This window comes from Staurois parvus, unplaced genomic scaffold (assembly GCF_062004578.1).
Source record: "Staurois parvus isolate SC_StPar_1 unplaced genomic scaffold, SC_StPar_1.0 ptg000979l, whole genome shotgun sequence".
NCBI classification, from domain to species: Eukaryota; Metazoa; Chordata; class Amphibia; order Anura; family Ranidae; genus Staurois; species Staurois parvus.
Genome location: NW_028318775.1, coordinates 171,098 through 196,017, shown reverse-complemented (window position 1 = coordinate 196,017; position 24,920 = coordinate 171,098). Strand labels below are relative to the sequence as shown.

Below are 24,920 nucleotides of genomic sequence, written 5' to 3'. Positions count from 1 at the left end.
TTTCCTGCATTAAGGTGATAAATGTTTAGGTAATATTATTGCCCCCTCACTCCCCTTATTACACTTGATCCAGTGCTATGTCTGTCTGTATAGCGGCTTTCTCTTCAGACTTCCAGGTCTAACAGGCTTTGCTGAGGCAGCTGCTCCTGCTGTCATCAAAGCCAGTGAAGGGAGATTGAGGTATTAGGCAGAGCCAGAGTCTGTCAATTGACAGACAGCGGCTCAGGATTGAGCCTGCAGGTGTACCACCATAGGAAGCACACTTAGAACATGAGGAGCCATGAGCGCCAAAAAAGGACAACTGGGGGAATTGCACAGAGCAGAAAAGTATAAACCTTTGTTATTTTTTTAAATTGTGTTTACAATCACTTTAGTCCAGTGTTGCTGGAGGTACTGCTGCAAATGTATTAAAAATGCCCTAACAGACAGCCAGTTACAGTACATTTTCTCCTGCTGGCTCTTTTTTTCACAGTGCTGCCTTTCTGGTTCTTTTTGGTCATTTAAGGAGGAGAAAGGGTTAGGCCTCTTGGACATGGGAGTGATAAACACCTTGTGTTTTACTGATCTCTAATCAGATGTATTGATGTCTATGACACAATGCACACTACTGACTAAACACTAATAAAGCAGCACCGAGTAAAGTGTGCAAGAAAAAAATACAAAGTACACTTAGTCTCTGTCTATACTCTGTATATAATCATTTACATGCACACAGGAATACAAGTGTATATCCATACACAGCCTCAGAGCCTCAATCATTATTTGTCCTATCTCCAGTCACCTACAATTTCCTCCTCCCTACTTCCAATAGGACATGGGCTTATTAGTGACTGACAGTTGTCTGCACCAATGAGAAGCAGAGGTCCCAGCTAAGCTACAACAGTATGCAGGCAGAAAGCACGTGGACATCAGACTGGAAGGACGTCCAGGAGAAAGAAGAGCTGCTGAAGAGGGTGTGAGAGACATGGAGTGAGTACAGTGGGAAATGTGGGCAATTGGACTTGAAGGATGGACTTGAAGACAGATCTGAGATGTAGTGGAGGTGCCTGAGCAGTGTGAGCTGCAGAGAGGAAGCGCGCGGGAAAGTCCATGTGCTGTAATATGCCACTCCTCCTTGGTGTTCAGTGTCTGCTTCTCCTGAGAGCTGTGTGTGATCAGGAAGGAGGGGGGCCAGGTCTGTGTGTGATCAGGAAGGAGGGGGCTGAGGGCTGTGTGTGATCAGGAAGGTGGGGGGCCAGGTCTGTGTGTGATCAGGAAGGTGGGGGCTGAGGGCTGTGTGTGATCAGGAAGGTGGGGGGCCAGGTCTGTGTGTGATCAGGAAGGTGGGGGCTGAGGGCTGTGTGTGATCAGGAAGGTGGGGGCTGAGGGCTGTGTGTGATCAGGAAGGTGGGGGGCCAGGTCTGTGTGTGATCAGGAAGGTGGGGGGCCAGGTCTGTGTGTGATCAGGAAGGTGGGGGCTGAGGGCTGTGTGTGATCAGGTAGGTGGGGGGCCAGGTCTGTGTGTGATCAGGAAGGTGGGGGCTGAGGGCTGTGTGTGATCAGGAAGGTGGGGGCTGAGGGCTGTGTGTGATCAGGAAGGAGGGGGGCCAGGTCTGTGTGTGATCAGGAAGGAGGGGGGCCAGGTCTGTGTGTGATCAGGAAGGTGGGGGCTGAGGGCTGTGTGTGATCAGGAAGGTGGGGGCTGAGGGCTGTGTGTGATCAGGAAGGTGGGGGCTGTGTGAGTTGGAGAGAGGAAGAGTGGGGGAAAAGCTGAGTTCTGTGACTGCCATTCCCTCTTGGGATTTAGTATCATCTCTGGAGGTGAGTGTGTGTTGCACTGTGATCTGGAGAGAGGGAGTGCATGGGAAAAGCTAAGTTCTGTTCAATGTGTGCTTCCATATCTGTGTCCCTCTGCAGTCTGGGGCGGGGGGGCAATGTGCAGCAGTCTCAGTGTGTGTTTTTTCTCTCCCTCATGCCCCAGTTTGGTAGATTTTTTTCCTCTCCTTTTCACTAAGAGTAGAAGAATCTAAAACAGGAATAAAGGCAAAATTTTAGAATTGGAGACAAACTTTCTGGTGATCCTGGTGGCTACCATGGATTTCCCTTCACTTTCAGTGTTGGCTATGAAACAGAAATTAACCTGTTTCACACCGCCTCCGCGCACATATATGGCAACAGGGCGGCACGTGCAGGCTAAATCCCATAACTGTACATCGAGGGTGCAGGCAGGCAGGTGAGGTGCCCACGTGCTCCGCTGTCACTGTCTCCAAACACAGCGGGAGACAGCGCAGGTGTCCGGTAGGCTTGATTGCCACCAGCTACCCGACAATCTTCACTATGAGAGGAGAACGGTGAGCTGCCTATGTAAACAAGGCAGCTCACGGTTCTCTCGGTAAGGAGCGGAAGGATCCCCGCCTCCCTGTCATCAGGAGGCAGATCACTCTGCTCCATTGGACAGCCTCACAGTTAGAACATGCCCAGGGAACACACTTAACCCCTCCCAATCTCACTAGTGTTAGCACCTTCCCTCCCAGTGACACCAATACAGAAAAAGTGCTTTTTTTTAGCACTGATCTCTGTATTGGTGTCACTGGTTCCCAAAATGGTTCACAAGTGTGCGCCCCAATGTCACAGTACTGCTAAAAATTGCTGATCGCCACTATTACTAGTAAAAATCAAATAAAAATAAAAACCATAAATCTTTCCTGTAGTCTGTAGACACTATAACTTTTGCGCAAACCGATCGATATATGTCTATTGGGATTTTTTTTTACTAAAAACATAGAGCAGAATACATATCGGCCAAAATTGATGAAGAAAATTGACTTTTTTTTTTACATTTTTTTTATTGGCTATGTATTATAGCAGAAAGTAAAAAATTTATATTTTTTTCAAAATTGTTGCTCTGTTTTTGTTTATAGCGCAAAAAGTAAAAACCGCACAGGTGATCAAATACCACCAAAAGTAGCTCTATTTGTGGGAAAAAAAGAACATCGATTCTGTTTGGGTACCGTGTCACATGACCGTGCAATTGTCAGTTAAAGTAACGCAGTGCTGTATTGCAAAAAATGGCCTGGTCAGGAAGGGGGCAAATCCTTTTGCGGCTAAAGTGGTTAATAGGAAATCTCTTGAGTTGGACAGGGATGACAGAAAACTAATGGGTTTTAATAACTGCCTTACTTTATCAAAAAACTTTTTGCCTTCAGATTGTCTCACATTGCTAATTATATATTGTACTTAATTGTAACTTAAATACTGAAATTTGCACTTACAACTGTAATTGTCAAAATGGCAGTAAAAACTTGGCTGTATCAGTAATTCGTGGGTGTCTTATCAGTAAATTTATTTTGGTAGGTTGGCAACCCTGTAGATGGAGTGTGGACACTGATCATCTGGGGCCTGGGGGGGCGCAGTTACGGACTACCAGCAAGGAGGATGGGGGTGTGGCCACCAACCAGCAAGGGGAGGGGTGCATGTGGCCATGGACTGGCAAGAAAAGGACGCAGCCAACAAGCACTATTTGAATGGGGGAGCAGCCACTGAACGCCAGGGGCTTGGCGTCTGACCACCAGGAGCACATTGTGCTGTCTCTCTACAATCACTCTGTTCTATGAATGCTTGTATGGTGGCAATCTTCAAACCTATTGTGGGGGGGGGAGCGCTGGATGAAAAGACACTTGACCACAAAGGACAAGGGGCACAGACACAGCTTTTATTACAGTTATGACCATTTTTCCTGTACTCTACTCTTTCAGTCAACAACGATCCATTCTACAGAGGAGGATTTTACCTTGTGTGATGGTAATCCTTGATCCATAATTACCGACTGGACAGTCTCTGCCATTGTGAGTATTTTCTGGGGTACACAAACACTGACCACATGGGGGAGTGGATGCAGATACTGCCCACCAAGAAGGGGGGTGCTACAGGGCACAAAAGCCTGTGTTCAGGATGGAGGCGGTAAATATAAACTGCATTACAAACCAGTGAACTCTGGATGCTGCCTTAAACCATTGAACTTATCATAACCACTTAACTTAAAATTGAATGTTTCATGTAATTTTTTATTGTAGTATTTTTTTTTCAATGTTTGCTGTAGTTTCCTATGCTTATAAAGAATGCACATACGGTATCAAAGACTGTGTCTGTCTGTAATCTACTAACCACTAGGCTGTAAGGGGGAACTTATTTTTAAGTAAGGAATTGTGTCCTTTTCAGAAGAATTGCTCACAGCAGATGCCTGAGATCTCTTCCTTGAACAGACTCTTTGTCAAAGTGGGCTTCAGTACACCGGAGGTAAGATGCCAATAGCTAGTAATATTTTAATGGATTTTCCTGCAATAGGTCTACTTAGAACTCTGCCTTTCAAACTTCTGAGCTCTGGTTCACAAAACTACTGAACTATACATATAGAATTCAGTAGTTTGTAAGGTAGAGTTCAGTAGTTGGTAAGTAAAATTAGGAGTTAAGCAGTTTTGTGTTGGCTTACAAACCAATGATCTCTGAATGCAGAGTTCAATAGTTTGTAAGGTAGACTTTTCTTCCTTACCAACTACTAAACTTCACAGGTAAAGGTGAGGAAAAAGCTGGGGGAACCACAGAGAGAGGGAGGACAAGGATTTGCCTGCTGGGGCACTGGAGAATTTGGGAGAAACTTATTCAAATATTAGGGCAAAAGAGATTTTTTTTGTTTTGTTTTTGTGTTGTAGGTGTTTGCAGAGTTCAATAGAATAGCCACCACAAATCTGCAAAATAACTTTTTTGATGCTCTGGATCGATACGCACCATGCTTTGTCACAATCTTCAAGTCCAAGAAAGGAAGTTTTGGAGAGACATTGTCCATGTTTGTGCAGCAAATTAATTCAGAGGTGAGTCTACTGCAACCCTCTTTTTGTTTGTTCTCAACTTACAAAACCTTTCTTGATTCACTTTGTTTTAATATACAGAAATATGTAAGATACCATAAATTTACAACCTGTAACCTCTACTACTATCCCTTTTGGCCTATGTTGCTACCTGTATTGATTTCAATATTTGAAAGTGGTCTTGAGAAGTTGTGATCCAATGATGTTAAAACATTGCAGCTATGGGTGTAATTTAAATAACTTCAATCAGTAACTTTCCTGAACTGTCAAATAGTGTGATATTTGTTTCATAAACATGTAGGTTTACATTTTATGCAATATTAAACTGAACTTTTGATAATTTACTTCTAGAAACCTGATGTGACAGCAATGCACACCCTTGTGCTCCGAGGCTTCCCTGTTCTACTTGGTGATGACCCCAGTACATTCTACATCACCTGCTTCGTAAGTTATCATAGTTGCACCTTGGCAGTTGTGGGGGGATTTGCTTTGTATTCCTTAGAAATACAGATTAATACTTATTATATCACTAGTACAGTGGTGGGCATGGCAGTTTATAAAATGTAATCCCTTAGTGAGGGAGGGTAAAACAAATGTTAATGCCTGAACACAATTTTGCAACTTAGACGTGTTAGTAGAACTGTATCATTACAACTACTTTGTGTATCCAGATGGATTATACCCTTTTTTGTGTGTGTATATATCTATCTAATTGAAAGTGATATTAAAGTCCTTGTGTGTTTTTTTGTTTAAATATAACAAACGTGTTATACTTACTACCTTTTGTGCAGTTGGTTTTGCACAAAGCAGCCCAGACCCTCCTATTCTCGGGTCTCCTGCTAGCACTCCTGGCCCCTCCCTCCTGCTGAGTGCCCCTATAGCCAGCAGCTGTATGGGGCAATTGTGCCAAGGCTGTGTGTGTCTATTTAGACACAGAGCTGCGGTTTGGCCCTACCTCCTATCTCTCCTCATTGGCTCACTAACTTTGAATACAATGGGAGGTAATGGTGCCCCACTGCTGTCTCAGTTAATGAGGACCTGCTGCACACAGAAGGTGCTTTATCCTAATGCATAGATGCATTAAAATAAAAACCTGCCTTTAGAACCGCTTAAAAAAATGCTTTAAAGGAAGAAATCTTCCAAAAATAGATTGACTTTGACCCTTACCTTGAAGCTAAAACTAACCATATACAACACAGTGACAAATGATCATGTTTGTTTTTGTATAGCCTTTTGACAGTGATGAGGTCTGGGCACGTTTACCTGTTGGACTGATGACTGTCATTGATGAAAGTGTGCCTGCTTCTCCAAATCATCTCCACCCTGACCCAGTGTCTATTGCCATCATAGCCGAGGGAGGTACTGTAATGGAGGATCTCCAGAACCTACCTCAAGCACTTTGCCTCATCGTTGGACTTTTATATGCTTTACACCTGGAATACCCTAAAGCCATCAAAACACTTTTAACTTCATTCAAAGAGTGATGCTTGGCATGTGGGAGAACAAACTCCCACCAAAACTGCAAAAGTCTGAAGAATCTCCTGTTGTGCTAGAATGTTTTTTTTTTTTTTTTTTTTGTTTTGTTTTGTTTTTCTGCATGCCTGTGACCTGTTTTCAGTAGACTAAAGTTAGCTGACGTCACAGAGCTCAGAAACCTTAGTGTGCTGTTTTTAAATTTATTGTAATAGATGTTCAAGCTGGCCAACTGCATCAAAATGATCTGTCTCTGGTCCTTGCATACCAAATCACCAAAATAGAAAATATAGGCATACCTCAGTGGTTGTACAGAACCAATACAGGCTAAAGTAATTTCATATATTGCAATTGATGTTCAATTGCCTCAAAGTAATCTATCTCTGATCATACAACAAACATACAGTACCTGAGTGGTTGTATATTACCAATGTGGGCTAAACTCATTTCATGTATCATAATTGATATTAAAGCTGACCAACTACCTCAAAGTGATCTGTACTTGCGTGGAATAAACTCATGGATGCAGTTGTCTAGTTTGTACATCTCTATAATATATGCACCGAGTTTATTCCATGTAAGTACAAATCACTTTGAGGCAGTTGGTCAACTTTAATATCAATTGTGATATATGCAATGAGCTATGGCTATATTTTCTATTTTGGTGATTTGGTATGCAAGGACCAGAGACAGATCATTTTGATACAGTTGGCCAGCTTGTACATCTCTTGTATATGCAAAGTGTTCACTAGTTCCTACTCATCCTGTAAAAGGTCCTTTACTTGCAGGCAGAGTTAATTTAGTGGACCTATTGTGAGTAAGGTGTAAAATGGCATGGAGGAAAACTACTATTAAAATGGTTGTAAACTTCAGACATGAAATATGAACAAAGTATATCCCTCTACAGTGTGTACTTGTCTCCATTAAAAGCAATGAGTATAATTTCATTTCTGCTGCTTCATTTCTCCATATTGGCATGAATCACTTCTGACAAGTTTTTTTTTCCTGACACCAAGAGAAAAAAGGTGACTGGAGGGCCCTCTAGCAGATTAACAGCCTCAGCTCTGTTCCTGGGAAGGAGGTGTCTCATCCCACCAAACAGTTCTTAGAGCTCTCCTCACTGAATTTCTGCAGAGTTTCTTTTCAGCTCTCCACCCTCTGTTTTCTGAACTCTCGGACAAGCTTTATAAATACAGCACTTTAAATGGCTGTAGTGAAGACTGCAGATTAACAGGTATAACTTGTGTAGGAGGATGTTTCATCTCTGTATCACCTAAGGCCAGTCACTTCACTAGGTATATATGGAAGGGTTACAACCACTTTAATTTAGTTTTGTGGTATCAACATAGCGCAGAAGATGTTTTCATTCTCTTGCAGAAAAAGGTGCACAAAACCTCATGGTGTGAACGAGGCCTAAATGTTTTCAAAAGCGAGTTGTTATGTAACAAAATTTTAAAGAACAATGTTTTTTCTTATAACAGTAAGAAAAATAAAAAAAATTGTATTTGAACTTTGGAACAGTCATTTATTTATATGTACCTGAAAGAATGGAACCACTTGCCCCGCAGACGCTTTTGCCCCTTCATGACCAGGTCATTTTTTTTTCTATTCAGCACCATGCTACTTTAACTGACAATTGCGCAGCCATGTAATGCTGTACCCAAATTAAATTTTATATACAATTTTTTTTTTTTCACTCAGAGCTTTATTTTGGTGGTATTTGATCTCCACTGGGTTTTTAATAGATAGAGATTTGTCACAAAACATCCAATAAAAAATATTGGTATTCTGAAAAAAATGATTGTATTCTGGTTAAAACAAAATCCAAATAAGTGTATATTAATTGGTTTGTGTCTACACATATGGAATTTACACAGCTATAGATTCTATACTGTAATGACGGTACAGCAACATAGTATGACTGTGATGGAGTGGTGGGCAATCTAGAGCTAACACACTGGCTGGGAGGGACACCAACTGACTTCAATAGTGACACTAATACAGTGATCAGACAATAATGTACACTGTATTAATACACTGACGGGGGGGGGGGTGGTTATCTGTGAAGTGTAATGTGTGTCTTATGTGCTGTTGTTAACAGATTTAGTTGTCGGGAGAAGAAACACGACCTCTGTTCACAGCACAGTGATCTGGCTGTGTCTGTGTAAATGTGATTTGAAAGAGCCGGTCAGCAGGTTTCAGCCACAATCATTGGCTGAAACCTGTTGATTGATGTGTACTGCATCCCATCACAGCATGGGTAGGCAGGGGGTGCCAAACCCAGAAACAGGCCCATGCCATACAGTTAGATAGTCTGGCCTGCCTGCGCCGCTTGTCTGCAGTATTGGGCAGATGGGAGATGTTAATGTAAAATGGATGTCTGGATAAAACTAAAATAAAACAAGTAACACTTACTTGGGTTTTTTTAAGGCAATCGGTTTGCATGGTTTTAACAAGTAAATCAGATTGCTGTGCAAGTAACCACAACTCAATATTCAGAGTTGCAGAAAATATCACATTAGTTAGCCCAACCTAAATAAATGTGTCATTTGGAATACATTACACAGTAAACTTAACTTAAAATGATTTTGTTATTTTAAATGACAAATCTGAGTACTCCATACTAAGTTAAGATTTCACCTAACGTAAAATTTCCAAGTACTATTCACTATTTTTTGTTAGTTGTGTATACTAAAGTGTAAGTTCACCACACTCAATAAGCATTTGTAAGAAGAAAATACAATTCTTATTCTAGTTTTACTTGGTTTTTTTGAGGCAATCGGTTTGCATGCTTTTTTTAAGTAAGGTTTACTAATTGGATTTTACAGTGTACAGGAGATGACCGGAGACTGCGGACACAGTACAGGAGATGACCGGAGACTGCGGACACAGTACAGGAGATGACCAGAGACTGCGGACACAGTACAGGAGATGACCGGAGACTGCGGACACAGCACAGGAGATGACCGGAGACTGCGGACACAGCACAGGAGATGACCGGAGACTGCGGACACAGCACAGGAGATGACCGGAGACTGCGGACACAGCACAGGAGATGACCGGAGACTGCGGACACAGCACAGGAGATGACCGGAGACTGCGGACACAGCACAGGAGATGACCGGAGACTGCGGACACAGCACAGGAGATGACCGGAGACTGCGGACACAGCACAGGAGATGACCGGAGACTGCGGACACAGCACAGGAGATGACCGGAGACTGCGGACACAGCACAGGAGATGACTGCTGACCTTTGGGGAGGGAGGGGGAGCGGGTACCTGAATTTGACAGGTACCCGCTCTTACTTCCGCAGAGTTTTTTTTTTTTTTTTTTTTTTTTTCTTACCTGTTCCTCGATCCAGCCGCGCGCTGTCTTCCTGGCTTCTGTAGTGTGGGCGCTCGTCGGACAGCCGGATGCTCAGTGCGCATGCGCGAGAAGCGCTGCGCTTTGTGATTGGTCCAGCGGCTTCTGGGATCTGTCATGTGTCCCAGGTACCGCCTTACCATTCACAAAGAGCACTGCTTCTTGTGCATGCGCACTTGGGACCCGGCTGTCACGCACACTACAGAAGCCGGGAAGACAGCGCGCCGCTGGATTCTCCTGGCGTGCCCACAGATAAGGCTCGGCGTGCCGGCTGTGGCACGCGTGCCACGGGTTCGCCATCACTGTTATGTACAATGGTTATGTACAATGGTTATGTACAATGCACCGAAATGTTACATGTTAAATGCATACAATATCTGAAATAATATTAATAAGATGTGTAGAAGAGTGCTGGTTGCTTTAAGTTTTAAACAACAGCTGCAAAGCATTTTTTTCCTCTTTTTTTTTTTTTTTTTTTCTCTTTGTGAGCGACAGACAGGAAAAAAAACAGGAATGTGCTGTGATTGGCTGTCGCTACAGCTGGGAAGGATCCACCCATAGCAGCAATGCTGTAGCTGAACTTGTGATTGGCTGTTGAGGAAGGAGGAGAAGAGGAAAGGGGCTAAGAAACACACACACGAGGAAGGAGACATTTCGGGTTGGGACCACATGGAGTATGGGCTGCTTGTGTAAAGCTGGAAAGGTCTCACCCTCTGGGCTGCTAGAACTCATACACTGGGCTGGGTGTACCCAGAGGAACTGTTGCAGGAGGGCCGTGTGCAAACCAAGGACTGTGCTGTCCGACACTCAGGATTACAGTCACTCAAGTGCACGTGTTTCTCAAAGTTTGGAGAGAGAGGATTTCTACTACTGTTAATGCTGCCTAGAGGACAGTCCGGAGACAGTGAGTACTCTGATGGAAGGGGATTGTGATGTTGCTGCATTTGCTGTTCATCTCTGGAGAATGGTCATGAGAAAGCCTGCTCTCCAATCCTCAGACTTGGGCTCCATGTACACTGCAGCTGATAAACTCACGTTCAAGAGCTTTTATGCCTTTTTTTTTTTTTTTTTTTTTTTTAATGCAGAAAACTTGCGTTCAGCAGTTGATGTTATCAGCGTGTCAAACGCAAGACGCTTATATAGGTGTTTTGCGTTTGAAATTTTTTTTTAACTCTTCAAGTTCCCGATGCTGTCCAGAGCCTTTTTTCATCATGAAAAATGAATGCAAAGCGTTTTCAAGGTACTCAGATGGACAAAACACTGAACACAGGATGTTCCTACCAAGCTTGTCACACATTGTAATGACCAATTCACACCTCAGACCTCTCCCACCCTTGGAAACAAAAGATATGTTAATGACCATTCACAGCTCAAATTCCTCATGAAGACCCCCTGCCAGGTGAGCTTCATGACTCCCTCCACTAGACACCTTTCCCACCCTTGGAAACAAAATAAATGTTAATGAGCAACTTACACCTAATTATCTCAACACGTACTGCTGTCTCTGCTTCTACTCTCTGTATTTCTCTGAACCAGTCTGAAATAGTTAATAATTTACTGCTTATTTAGTGCATTCTGGGCATTGGGAGGTTCTAAATTCTCAGAGTGTTGAAGTGCTCTGGGTATAATCAGAGGTGTCACCAGATTCAGGTGGGAGCTGAACCTGTTTTCTCTGTATTACACTTATCCTAAAATATTTTTCTAGTACTATTTGCATGTTTAAAGGGGACTTTCTTTTTTTTTGGTTTCATCACTTTTTGTATTTGGACACAAATTGTATATATTTTCATTTTGGTGGTTTTGGACATTTATTTTATAACCACAGAATTTATTATGATTTGTGTAAAATTACTTTTGATTCATTTCATGTTTTGCGCTGTTTTATTGTTTCACTGATTTTTTTTTTTGATTTTTTTTTTTTATCAATCTTTTTGATTCTTATCAAGGCACAGCAGCATTCACTTTCATATTTTTCACATAGTTCTTGTGGCACATGTTGTTTTTGTTTTAGTTTATTCAAGTAACACTCAAGGGTGTGCTACAAATGTATAGAAATAAAAATAGGATAAAATAAAAATGTAATTAAAATTAAAACAGAAAGCTATACTAGTGTAGGGGAGGTGGATGTTTATACCCCACCCTGTACTCCCTTCTATTTTATAAATGATGTGCAAGCAACATATCTATAATGTCACCTGCATTTTTAAAAATACAGTATTTTAGTGTTTTATTTTAAAATCGTGTATTACAGGTCAAATTCTTTATTTAAACCTAGAAGTGCTAAACTCTTCATTTCATGAATCCACCTTGATTCTTTTTTTCAGAGTTCCCTAATTTTGTTATCTCTCCTCCAGCAGCTGATATGTTTCTCTATCCCCTAAAACTGTAGTTGCCTGGCATCCAGGGGCGGACTGACAACTCATGGGGCCCCCAGGCAATAGGGGATCATGGGGCCCCTGTGTCCTCACCTACACTCAAACCACACCAAAAAAAGCCTATGAAAGGTACTAGGGGCATCTTCTGGGGCCCTCTACTGACCCCGAGCCCACGGGCAGTGCCCGAGTGCATGAATGGTCAGTCCGCCCCTGCTGGCATCTTTATTGTGTGCTATATGAAAATGTTGTGATAGATAGTGATGTTTAAAACCTCTATTTATATTATATACATGTTCCTTCATTCTATCTATCAGAGCTCTTTTGGTTCTGCCTATAGAAATCAGATCACATGAGCATTTTAAAGCATACACGACCCCTTTGGTGTCGCACAATATAAATTGCTGAATTTTGTACTCCTTACCTGTAAATGTGATTCTCCTTTTTATATTATTATTAACCCTGCTGTGACTGTAGCATCTTCCACAAGCATACAATCCTATACCTGTGAAGAAACTAGTTCTATTTTTATTATTAGGGGGTTCAATAATATTCCAAATTAATTTATCTCTTAGATTGGGGGCTTTTTTGTATATAAATCTAAGTTGTTCTGATAGGATATTCTTCAAATGCTTACTCTGTTTTAATAGATTCCGATGTCTATGGATAATGCGCTGATATCGCTTCGGATTGTTGATTATATTCCAAAACTACCGATATATCCATATCCCCCTTATCTTTGGGTTTGTTATCTAATAATAGTTCATTTCTGTTAAGCTCCCTTATTTTATTTCTTTCCTTCTCAATCTCTTTTTCCTGGTAACCTTTTTGTATAAATCTTTCTGCTATATTTTGACTTTGTATTTCATAATCTTGAGATTTACTACAGTTTCTCTTAATACATATAAATTGTCCCCTTGGGATGTTTGTGAGCCATGGTTTGGAATGACAACTATTAGTAGGAATGTAGGCATTTCTATCAGTACTTTTTAAAATCTGTTTTAGTGTAGATTACATTCTCATCTCTAATCATTTCTAAGTCCAGAAAATGTATGTTGTAAGGATTCATCTCCCAACTTAATTTAATATTTTTATCATTATTATTCAGGTTGACCAGGAATTCATGTAAGGAGTTTTGTTCTCCCTGCCACACTATGATAAGATCGTCAATAAATCTGTACAGGGTTACTTCCTTCTTTACATTTTCAGAAACAGTTTCCTCTTCCCATTCAGCCATATATACGTTTGCAATGCTGGGAACAAACTCAGCTCCCATAGCCGCTCCCACTGTTTGTATAATATACTCCCTGGTACCAAAAATAATTATGTTTAAGACAAAATGTTAGACATTTTTTGATAAACTCATGTAAATGTGGAGTATTTTTTAATGCCCATTTAGCTGCCTTAACCACTTCCAGTCCGGACACTTTCACCCCCTTCCAGTCCGGACACTTCCACCCCCTTCCAGTCCGGACACTTCCACCCCCTTCCAGTCCGGACACTTCCACCCCCTTCCAGTCCGGACACTTCCACCCCCTTCCAGTCCGGACACTTCCACCCCCTTCCAGTCCGGACACTTCCACCCCCAACTTCCAGTCCGGACACTTCCCCCCCCAACTTCCAGTCCGGACACTTCCCCCCCCAACTTCCAGTCCGGACACTTCCCCCCCCAACTTCCAGTCCGGACACTTCCCCCCCCAACTTCCAGTCCGGACACTTCCCCCCCCAACTTCCAGTCCGGACACTTCCCCCCCCAACTTCCAGTCCGGACACTTCCCCCCCCAACTTCCAGTCCGGACACTTCCCCCCCCCAACTTCCAGTCCGGACACTTCCCCCCCCCAACTTCCAGTCCGGACACTTCCCCCCCCCAACTTCCAGTCCGGACACTTCCCCCCCCCAACTTCCAGTCCGGACACTTCCCCCCCCCAACTTCCAGTCCGGACACTTCCCCCCCCCCAACTTCCAGTCCGGACACTTCCCCCCCCCAACTTCCAGTCCGGACACTTCCCCCCCCCCAACTTCCAGTCCGGACACTTCCCCCCCCCCAACTTCCAGTCCGGACACTTTCCCCCCAACTTCCAGTCTGGACACTTTCCCCCCAACTTCCAGTCTGGACACTTCCACCCCCTTCCTGTCCAGGGCAATTTTCAGCTTTCAGCGCTATCAAACTTTGAATGACAATTGCGCGGTCATGCAACACTGTACCCATATGAATTTGTTACCATTTTTTTTAGACAGAAAAAGCTTTATTTTGGCGGTATTTATTCACTGCTATGTAAATGAAAAAGTCAAAAAATTTTGAAAAAAAGTGTTTTTCTTATAAAATTTAGCAAATAAATCTTTCATCATAAATCTTGGCCAAAATGCATTCTGTTATCTTTTTAGTAAAAAAAAAAAAAAGCCAAATTCGTTTTTAACCAAAAATTATAATTTTTAAACATTTATTTTACTTTTTTTTTTATTATTATTATTAGTTTTTTTTTTTGTCACCCTAGCAGTACAATGTCACCATGGTGACACGACACTGTACTACTTGTGGGGGGTGATGAAGATTTTTTTTTACAGTGATTGCTTTTAAACCCATTATAGGATGTAAAAGCAATCATTTCTTTCTCTCTGTCTGCATTCCTGCAGCCATTGAGAACTACTGAGTGAGCTGTGATTGGTCACAGCTTGTCACATGGTACAAGGCTGTTGTGAATAGCCCTGTACCATGTGACCTCTGTGATCATTCACAGATTTCACACGTAGTAAGCAATGATGTCACAAGTGACATCCTGCTTACTACTTTGCATGTGATCACTGATTGGCCAATCAGTGATCACATGATCGGGACCTCGTACAGAGGTCCCGTCCAACGATCGGTGTTTCACTGTGTCCAGAGGACACAGTGGGAACCGGATCACGGTGCTGCGCGCTCCCAGGGAGCGCACACAGCTAGAAATGGCGGGTGCCGTTTATGAACAGCAACCCGCCCCTGGAGTGCCACCATCCTGCCATTTATAAACAGCAGGTGGACAACAAGTGGTTAATTGCCCCTTCATATTGTATTCGTGTTTAGTACTGATACATCATCTGTACTAAGGACAGTTTGTTGTGTTACCTCTATATTCTGAATTAATTGTATGATGTGTTTGGTATCCTTCGTATACGCTGGTGTCTGCGCTTCTAGTGGTTGTAAGAAACAATCTACATACTCCCCCATTCTAGCTGATAGAGAATCTATCAATTAATAATTGGCCTTCTGGGGGGTTGTCTGCTATCTTTATGAATTTTTGGAGCCATGTATATGACCGGTAGTTTACATAAAGATGGAATTAGATTTTTTTTCTTCTTTTATATTTAGTATGCCCTTCCTACGTCCATATTTCACTATTTTTTCCAATTCTTTTTTATATTGTTTAGTAGGATTTTCTTGCAAGATAGCGATATGTATTACTATTACTCAACATATTACTCATTTCCTGTTCATAATATTCTTTTAGTGGTTAAAGCCTCCGGCCTCCAACTCCGGTAGGGTGGTCACCTCATCCCTTGAAAGCCGAACACACATTAATTACACAGGTTCTGGGACTGATTAAGGTGGTAATTAAACTCACTCAGTGCCTTATCTGTATTAAATTAGACTCAGAATCTGTGTCATTAATATGTGTTCGGGTTTAAAGTGATGAGGTTCTCCCTTGCAGTGGGACGGCACCCGCACTGCAAGAGTTAACTGTTCCTTTTAGTCTAGAGGACGTATAAAGCATTTCCCGATTCTCCAGCAAACAGCACTCCCCTTGGCTCCAACTGTGGACTGGCTCTCGGTTTCCTAACATCCAGCTAGGGTTGGGGTCTCTGCATTGGTCTTGATGACTACAGAGGGGCTCAGACCACCAGGGGATGGGGGAGCAGAGGCTGCAGAGACCAGTATAGCAGTGCAGAGGAATCTACGGGGAAGTGGACAATCAAAACTGTTACCCCCCCCCCCATCCCCCTAGACATAAACTAGCTGGTAGCAGGTGCAGGGAGGATTTTTACTTTTCCTGGAGTTCCGCTTTAACTTTTTATGTATGGATTGCTGGACACAGAGGGAAGGGCCGTGAGAATCCCTTCTAGGAGGACACAGGCCAGAGAACCTCCATTGTCCGGCTCTGTAATGTATCTCCTAGATTGTAAGCTCCAAAGAGCAGGGCCCTCGATCCCCTCATGTTTTGCATTGTATTGGTATTGTTCTGTCCCCCTTTGTAATGTACAGCGCTGAGCGAACTATCGGCGCTTTATAAATACTGTATAATAATAATTGTCTGTAATGTATCCTCAGGTACAAGGACATTATACACAGAAGAGTGACACTGACCTGATCCCAGGAGGAGAAGAAAGGAGATCACATGTGCAATTTTCAGTCCGCTCCTCATTGTTCCATCCATCCCGGATCCACTGCAAGAGAACTGTGAAAGACGTCCGAGTTGTGGGAAATGACTAAGATGTTCTGAACCTTGTTCCACTTTCACTTTTTAGAAATTAAAAATTCCAATCACAGGATTCCAGATTAATTTCCGTCTCCAAACCACACCACAAATAAGAGCAGAGAGACAACCAAAATCTAAAATCCAAAAACGATATGTCACATCCCTAAATCTATTGTAGTATCAAAAAGAATAATCAGATGGGACTTTTGAGGCACAACACATTTTATAAAACACATTTGTATATCATCCTTATATAAAGAGAGAAGGTATTTAACATTAATTACATTAATGGATGAAGTATGTTGGTTAAATACCTTCTCTATGGATGAAGTAAAAATGTGTTTTATAAAATATGTTGTGCCTCAAAAGTCCCATCTGATTATTCTTTTTGATACTATAAGAGCGCAGAGACATGAGAAGTCCAGCCTACTCCAAATTGTGTTCATATTGTACAAGCAAAGCGAAAATTAAAAAACAAAACAACAACAAGTTGAAAGATAAGTTACACAACAAGGTAATTTGTTACTTCATTTGTTTTCTACAGCTTTTAAGTGTTACTTCCCTTCTACACTCACTGGCCACTTTATTAGGTCCACCTTGCTAATGCCATGAAAATCTCCCTCTCACCATGACACCACCACCACCAGCCTGAACCGTTGATGCAAGGCAGGATGGATCCATGCTTTCATGGTTTTTACGCCAAATTCTGACCCTACCATCTGAATGTTGCAGCCGAAATCCAGATTCATCAGACCAGGCAACGTTTCTCCAATCTTCCATTGTTCAATTTTGGTGATCCTGTGTGAATTGTAGCCCCGGCTTCCTGTTCTTTACTGACAGGAGTGGCACCCGGTGTGGTCTTCTGCTGCTGTAGCCCATCTGCTACAAGGTTGGATGTGTTGTGTGTTCAGAGATGGTATTCTGCACACCTTGGTTGAAACGAGTTGTTATTGGAGTTGCTGTTGCCTTTCTATCATCTGGAACAAGTCTGCCCATTCCCCTCTGACATCAACAAGGCATTTTCCTCCACACAACTGCCGCTCACTGGATATTTTCTCTTTTTCTGACCATTCTCTGTAAACCCTACAGATGGTTGTGCGTGAAAATCCCAGTAGATCAGCAGTTTTTTAAATATTCAGACCAGCCCGTCTGGCACCAACAACCATGCCACGTTCAAAGTCACTTAAATCCCCTTTCCTCCCCATTTTGATGCTTGGTCTGAGCTTCAGCAAGTCGTCTTCACAACATCTAGATTTATTTATGGAAATTTACCATTAAAGAAAACCTTTCTAGTGACTACTGTCCCCGAGAGTAAGGGGGTCCGATTTTCAAAATGAAATCAGGGGACCACGCCCACAAACACTCCCCCCCCATACTTACCACATCTTCGAACAATTGGCCACAAACTTTTGGAACAGGAGGCAGCCATTTAAGGTGTATAGACTGAACAGATTTTAGTTAGGAGGCACCAAGATATGCATTCATAGTTTGAGGGGATGCATTGAAGGCACAAGGGAGAGAAATGCAGTGGACCACCCATCAAAATACACTTAGAGTGTCGCTAAACCCCCAACAGTACAATCAGTCTGTAGATGCAGTAAAGCGTGCTTGTTATACTCACTGTGGAACCTAAGGGGTTATTCCTCTGCATTGTGTTAAAAGGCTGTTTGATTCTGTTTTCTCTGATCCTCCCCTTCATCTGCTGTCCCCAATCCATCTGCTGACAGTACAGAGCCCTAGGAGTCACTCTGCACATGCTCAATGTAGTGTGTATGGCTAGAGAGATTTTTTTATCTTTGGGAGAGTGCATGTGATCAGCACAGAGCCAATCAGTGCTGTTCAAACAGAGAGTAAGGAGTGATGCAGCCTCATAGGACATTTAGAAGAGAATGAAAACTCCTCCTATAAGATTTAACCAGTGCTCAGCTGGACACTGATAGAAGTCACAAGACTTATATATCTTGCTGATGAGAAAAGGGATTTAGCAGTTTATAATTACTAAAATAATAATTTTTCCATGTTCTGTATACTGTGGGAGACCAGATATAGTGAATGCAGGGTCCGGGGAGAGCGTATATAGTGAATGCGGGGTCTGGGGAGAGCGGATATAGTGAATGCGGGATCGGGGGAGAGCGGATATAGTGAATGTGGGGTCCGAGGAGAGCAGATATAAGGAATGCGGGGTCCGGAGAGACCAGATATAGGGAATGCGGGGTCCGGGGAGAGCGGATATAGTGAATGTGGGGTTAAGGGAGAGCGGATATAGCGAATGTGGGGTTAAGGGAGAGCGGATATAGCGAATGTGGGGTCTGAGGAGAGCAGATATAGGGAATGCGGGGTCCGGGGAGACCAGATATAGGGAATGCGGGGTCCGGGGTGAGCGGATATAACGAGTGCGGGGTCCGGGGAGAGCGGATATAGCAAATGCGGGGTCCGGGGAGAGCTGATATACTGAATGCGGGGTCCGGGGAGAGCAAATATAGCGAATGCGGGGTCCGGGGAGAGCGGATACAGCGAATGCGGGGTCCGGGGAGAGCGGATATAGTGAATGCGGGGTCCGGGGAGAGCGGATATAGTGAATGCGGGGTTCGGAGAGAGCGGATATAGTGAATGCGGGGTCCGGGGAGAGCGGATATAGTGAATGCGGGGTCCGGGGAGAGCGGATATAGTGAATGCTGGGTCCGGGGAGAGCGGATATAGTGAATGCGGGGTCCGGGGAGAGCGGATATAGTGAATGCGGGGTCCGGGGAGAGCGGATATATGGATATGTTACCCGGGGGCCAAATATCCATTAATCAAGTTCTCTGGTTCATGAGGGAGCCAATCAGAGGAGATGGGGCCAGCAGGAGGGAGAAGAGAAGAGCTGGCTTTCAGCTGCTGCAGAGAGAGCCATACAGGGGATCAGTTCCAGTAATTGTTGCCTCCCCTCCTGTGTGGATCACCCTCCCTACCCACAACTGATTCACCCAGCTGCCTGCCTGGGCCCCCCTGCTGGCCTGGGTCCCGTACAGAAGGAATGGTGGTACCCACTTATCCATGGCCCTGACTATGAGTACTATGACCCTGGGCAGAGGAGAGACTGTAGGTAGGTAACTGCTGAAGTGCTGCACATGCTTTCATTTGTGACTGCTGCAGACCGTCCGCTAAATGTGACTGACTGTGTAATGTCAAGTGATTCCGGAATGTATGTCCTGTAATGTGACTGTAATGCGGCTTCCTAAATGCCATTAATAAAGTGCAGCAAACCTATTTCTAGTGTGGACATTCCTTCCTTTGGATATAAAGGCCTATGGCCTGGAATGTCGTGTGGAGGCCTATGGCAGGGCACAACATGGCGGAGGGTTCGGCCTCAGCTGGGGGGACAGTGTTCTTGCAGGGCTGGAGCAGCCAACCACAAAGCCTCTCTTGCATGGGGCCCCCAGGGATCCCAGGTAAAGCTTTGTTCAGATTTCACCCCCTTGGGATACCCTCAGAGTAATCCAGCCGTATCTAACCAGAACCAGGTGCTCCATCCAACCCACTACGGCCTCACTAGCAACAGATCCTGTTGTCACCCCAATACAAATCCTTCAAGAGAAGATCCCGTGAGACGAAAATCAGCAATCAGTCCACACACAAAGATATTCCTTATTACTTCATTACTGAACACCTTCAGGCCCGGTCTAGAGCAGATTGATGGGCGGGCGGGAAGCTCCTCCTTCTGAGTGGACGTCATATGGCATCCTGTTAGAAGGTGCCACTCATACGGTCGCGGGGGGCAGGAAAGTGGCGTGATTTGTCACCAGCTGTTTCCACGGGACACAGAGGATGACAGATCACTGCACCGACCCTCTGCCAGTGTCATGTGACCAATCACAACAGATCACATGATAATTGTATACAATGGATGGCTTCCTATCATGCCATCCTTGTATACAATTGTGTTGTTAGCTGTGATTGGTCACAGCGGTCACATGGTACAGACAGGGCCAATTACAACTCATGTGTACCATGTGATGAGCTTTGCCCAACCACAGCTTATCACAACAAAAGACTGAATGAATCAGTTTCATTCAGTAACAATGGTTGATAATATCAATGAAATACATCGGTATCAGCAATCCTAATGTGTGGGGAAAATATCCTGATCCCTCCCCCAGAGTAGTACAATGTGACTAGCAAATGTTTTCCTTAATTACTGACATGGAAACCCGATGATGACAGGACACAAGGCATTGCTTCTTTAACCACTTCAGGTCCAGACACTTTCACCCCCTTCCAGTCCAGACACTTTCACCCCCCTTCCAGTCCGGACACTTTCACCCCCTTCCAGTCCGGACACTTTCACCCCCCTTCCAGTCCGGACACTTTCCCCCCCTTCCAGTCCGGACACTTCTACCCCCTTCCAGTCCGGACACTTTCCCCCCCTTCCAGACCGGACACTTTCCCCCCCTTCCAGTCCAGACACTTTCACCCCCTTCCAGTCCGGACACTTTCACCCCCTTCCAGTCCGGACACTTTAACCCCCATTCCAGTCCGGACACTTTCCCCCCCTTCCAGTCCGGACACTTTCCCCCCCTTCCAGTCCGGACACTTCCCCCCCCCCCTTTCCAGTCCAGACACTTTCCCCCCCTTCCAGTCCTGACACTTTAACCCCCATTCCAGTCCGGACACTTTCCCCCCCTTCCAGTCCGGACACTTTCCCCCCCTTCCAGTCCGGACACTTCCCCCCCCCCCCCCTTTCCAGTCCAGACACTTTCCCCCCCTTCCAGTCCTGACACTTTAACCCCCATTCCAGTCCGGACACTTTCCCCCCCTTCCAGTCCGGACACTTTCCCCCCCTTCCAGTCCGGACACTTCCCCCCCCCCCCCTTTCCAGTCCAGACACTTTCCCCCCTTTCCAGTCCTGACACTTTCCCCCCCTTCCAGTCCAGACACTTTCCCCCCCTTCCAGTCCGGACACTTTCCCCCCCTTCCAGTCCGGACACTTTCACCCCCCTTTTTCAGCATTTTTTTGAGACAGATAAAGCTTTATTTTGGTGGTATTTAGTCACCGCTGGGATTTTTATTTTTTTTTGCTATATAAATGAAAAAGCCCAAAAATGTTTTAAAAAAGTGTTTTTCTTATACAATTTTGCAAATAAATAATCTTTCCTAATAAATCTTGGCCACAATATATTCCATTATCTTTTTAGTAAAAAGAAAAACCCAAATTAGTTTATAACCAAAAATTATAATTTTTCAAAAAAATTTTGACATTTTTATTTTATTTTTTTATATTATTATTTATTATTTTTTTTTTTTACATACTGTCACCCTAGCAGTAGTGTCACCATGGTGACACTGTACTACTTGTGGGGGGTGATGAAGATTTTTTTTTTTTTACACTGATTGCTTTTACACCCATATAGGATGTAAAAGCAATAATTTCTCCTTCTCTCTGGCTGCATTCCTGCACCCTTTGAGAAACACTGTGTGAGCTGTGATTGGTCACAGCTTGTCACATGGTACAAGGCTGTTGTGAATGGCCCTGTACCATGTGACCTCTTGTTTACTACTCTTCATGTGATCACTGATTGGCCAATCAGTGATCACATGATCGGGACCTCACACAGAGGTCCTGTACAGCGATTGGTGTTCTGCTGTGTCCTCCTACCTAGGGGGCGCTCAGAGGCAGGGAAGCGGGGAGGACATTTATAAACGCCCCCCCCCCCTCCCCTGCACCGCTCCCATCATTGTATTGGAGTAGACTGACCATCCTTGTGTGGAGGGAGTGGAGAGAGGAGCGGCACCTCTGCATCCATTCTCCTCCATCTCTGTCAGGCGGCACATCCGGCTCCTCATGTCCCCGATCCCTGCAGACAGCTCCTCTATTATAGCCAGGGGTCTGCAGACCGGCTCAGAGCCAATCACGGAGCCCCTCTTTATACAGGTTAACACCCTTCTGGAAGGTTCCAAAAGGTCAGCTGACCCCAGGATAAAGGTCATATGACCTTCCAGAATGTTCCCTAGGGTCAGCTGACTTCTCTTGTCTCTGGGTGGATCACACCTGTGTCACCTGACAGGGGATGTTGCCGGGCAGATTTTCCACAGCTGGACCAGGTGTGATCTGACCTCCTGAGGAGAAAGCAGGGGAAGGGGGGCCTTGAAACTGCCCCTACCTCAGATGTCACAACCCATGAGTGCGGGGGGCCTGAAAACAGCCTCCCCCTTCCTTCCATTGTAGTGTCAGCCTGTGGTGCAGTAATAATACCGGCTCAGCACCTTCCTCAGTCCTTGTGCTGAAAATTTGAGGTAAAGTCTTCTCTGATACAGCTCTACATACGTGTGCGTGTGTCTTCCTGAACATGTCTGCCTGTTCCATCCATCTCAATGTGTTGGGCTGACAATGCTCTAATCCAGGGGTGGGCAACTGCGGCCCTCCAGCTGTTGTAGAACTACAAGTCCCATGAGGCATTGCAAAACTGACAGTTGCAAGCATGACTCCCAAAGGCAGAGTCATGATGGGACTTGTAGTTCACCAACAGCTGGAGGGCCACAGTTGCCCACCCCCGCTCTAATCCATAGAGGATTCCTTTCATGACATTCCAGGGCCACAGATCATATTTTTTTTTCCTGGGGGGGTTCAGCTCTCTCAAACTCTAAGGCATTGTTTATACTTGTGTTGGGGGGGGGGGGAAATGTGTGGCAGCAAAGTGGCACCATTCAGCTTTGCACTGCAGCACGGCACAAATGATCCCCCTGTAGAGTTCAGCGGGCCGTACCACCTGCTGAGCGCAATACATAGGGGCCCCTACAAGAGTGATTGTGGCCCGCTAGTTAAGGGCAGGGGCAGACTGACCATTTGGAAACTGCCCGAGGGCCCGGGGTCAGTAGGGGGCCCCATGAGATGCCCCTGGTACATTTTTCATAGGCTTTTTTGAGTTTGGGCGAGGACACAGGGGCCCCATGATCCCCTATTGCCCGGGGGCCCCATGAGTTGTCAGTCCGCCCCTGGTTCAGGGTTTAACCCCTTGGCCCCTCCCGGCCCTTTACGGGTTTCAGAAGCTGGGAGACGGGGCGGAGTTTAGGGTCATGTGACTGCCGTGGCACGCCATAATGCCGGTCACATGATCGGGAAAGAGGAGATCGGGCCCTTGCCGTGAGTCCCGGACACGTGTGCTGGGAGGGGGCAGGGCGCGCTCTCGGCACGTATGTTCTTTTTTAAAAGAATGCAAATGTGCAGCCGCTCAGCATCTCGGCCCAGACTCCGGGAGGTCGCACATTTGCGTTCGGCCAGCGAGAAGAGGCTCAAGTGGTTGAAACTGGTGATGAAGAAGCAACACAGCCCCTCCTCTCTGCCTGCCAATTGTTCTCTGAACAGCAACCTGAATACAGATCCTCTTCAGAGGGCGACACGAGTGACAACCGGCCCTGACTGTTTATGTAGCTGAAATCCTGAGGTTTATCACCCCTTGCCTTCCGGGAACTTTCACCCCCTTTGTGTGGGACACAGAGAGCTTTCTTTGGTGGTATTTAATCACCTCGGGGGGGGGGGGGGGGGGGGGTGATGAACAAACTGAAAACAGCTGAAAATTTTGAAAAAAAAAAGTTTTTTACTTAGTTTCTGTTATAAAATTTTGTAAACGAGTAATTTGTCTCCTTCGCTGATGTGCGCTAATGAGGCTGCAATCATGGGCACTGATAGGCGGCACTGATGGGCATTGACAGGCATCACTGATGGGCACTGAAAGGCAGTACTCATATGGCACTGATAGGCAGCACTGACTGGAACTGTTAGGTGGTACTGATGGGCAATGATAGGTGGCACTGAAAGGCAGCTCAGATGAGCACTGATATGTGGCATTGATATGCACTGGTAGGCACTGATATGTGGCATTGATATGCACTGGTAGGCACTGATATGTGGCATTGATGGGCACTGATGGGGCTACACTGATGATCAGTGTAGATGTCCCCTCCAAGGAATGCCGATCACCGGCTCTCCTCTCCTCCCCTCTGTCAGTGTGACGGCTCAAGGAGAGAAATGCAGATAACCGACATTTCCTTATTTACATACAATTGGCTGTGATTGGACACAGCTGATCACATGATTGAGCTGAAGTCATCAGCTCTTTCTGCTAATCAGTGATCCCGTGTCCCAGGGAGCGCACCGCTGATCGGCACACTGCGCACTGTTAGAGCGGGAGGACGTCATGTGACATCCTCCCAGAACGAGAGAACCGCCTTGCGCCGTCATTGCCTTATATGGCAGGTGGGAGGCGGCTATATATACACCAGCTATGGCCTTCCTGAACTCATGTCTGACTTGGATCCTTTCTGTGCGTCCGTCTGTGTCTGCGCGTCTGCCTGTATCTGCGCGTCCGTCTGTATCTGCGTGTCCGTCTGTATCTGCGCGTCCGCCTGTATCTGCGCGTCCGCCTGTATCTGCGCGT

General features: G+C 44.9%; 1 protein-coding gene across 3 annotated transcripts; it reads left to right on the top strand.

Annotated features, from left to right (window-relative positions):
* The first annotated feature begins 823 nt into the window (after nt 1–823).
* On the top strand, nt 824–19,755 carry LOC149441486 (uncharacterized). 3 transcript variants are annotated; one of them, XM_089657277.1, is made up of 6 exons: nt 824–969; nt 3,735–3,824; nt 4,198–4,275; nt 4,689–4,847; nt 5,196–5,288; nt 16,359–19,755. In XM_089657277.1, exons 3-6 carry the CDS (start codon nt 4,216–4,218, stop codon nt 16,518–16,520), a joined length of 474 nt encoding a protein of 157 aa, XP_089513403.1. In that variant the 5' UTR covers nt 824–969; nt 3,735–3,824; nt 4,198–4,215; the 3' UTR covers nt 16,521–19,755. The 3 variants fall into 3 exon arrangements, with proteins under 3 accessions (XP_089513403.1, XP_089513402.1, XP_089513401.1); XM_089657276.1 differs by lacking the exon at nt 16,359–19,755 and adding an exon at nt 6,074–7,827 and having other exon boundaries at nt 4,201–4,275; XM_089657275.1 differs by lacking the exon at nt 16,359–19,755 and adding an exon at nt 6,074–7,827.
* The last annotated feature ends 5,165 nt before the right edge of the window (nt 19,756–24,920 follow it).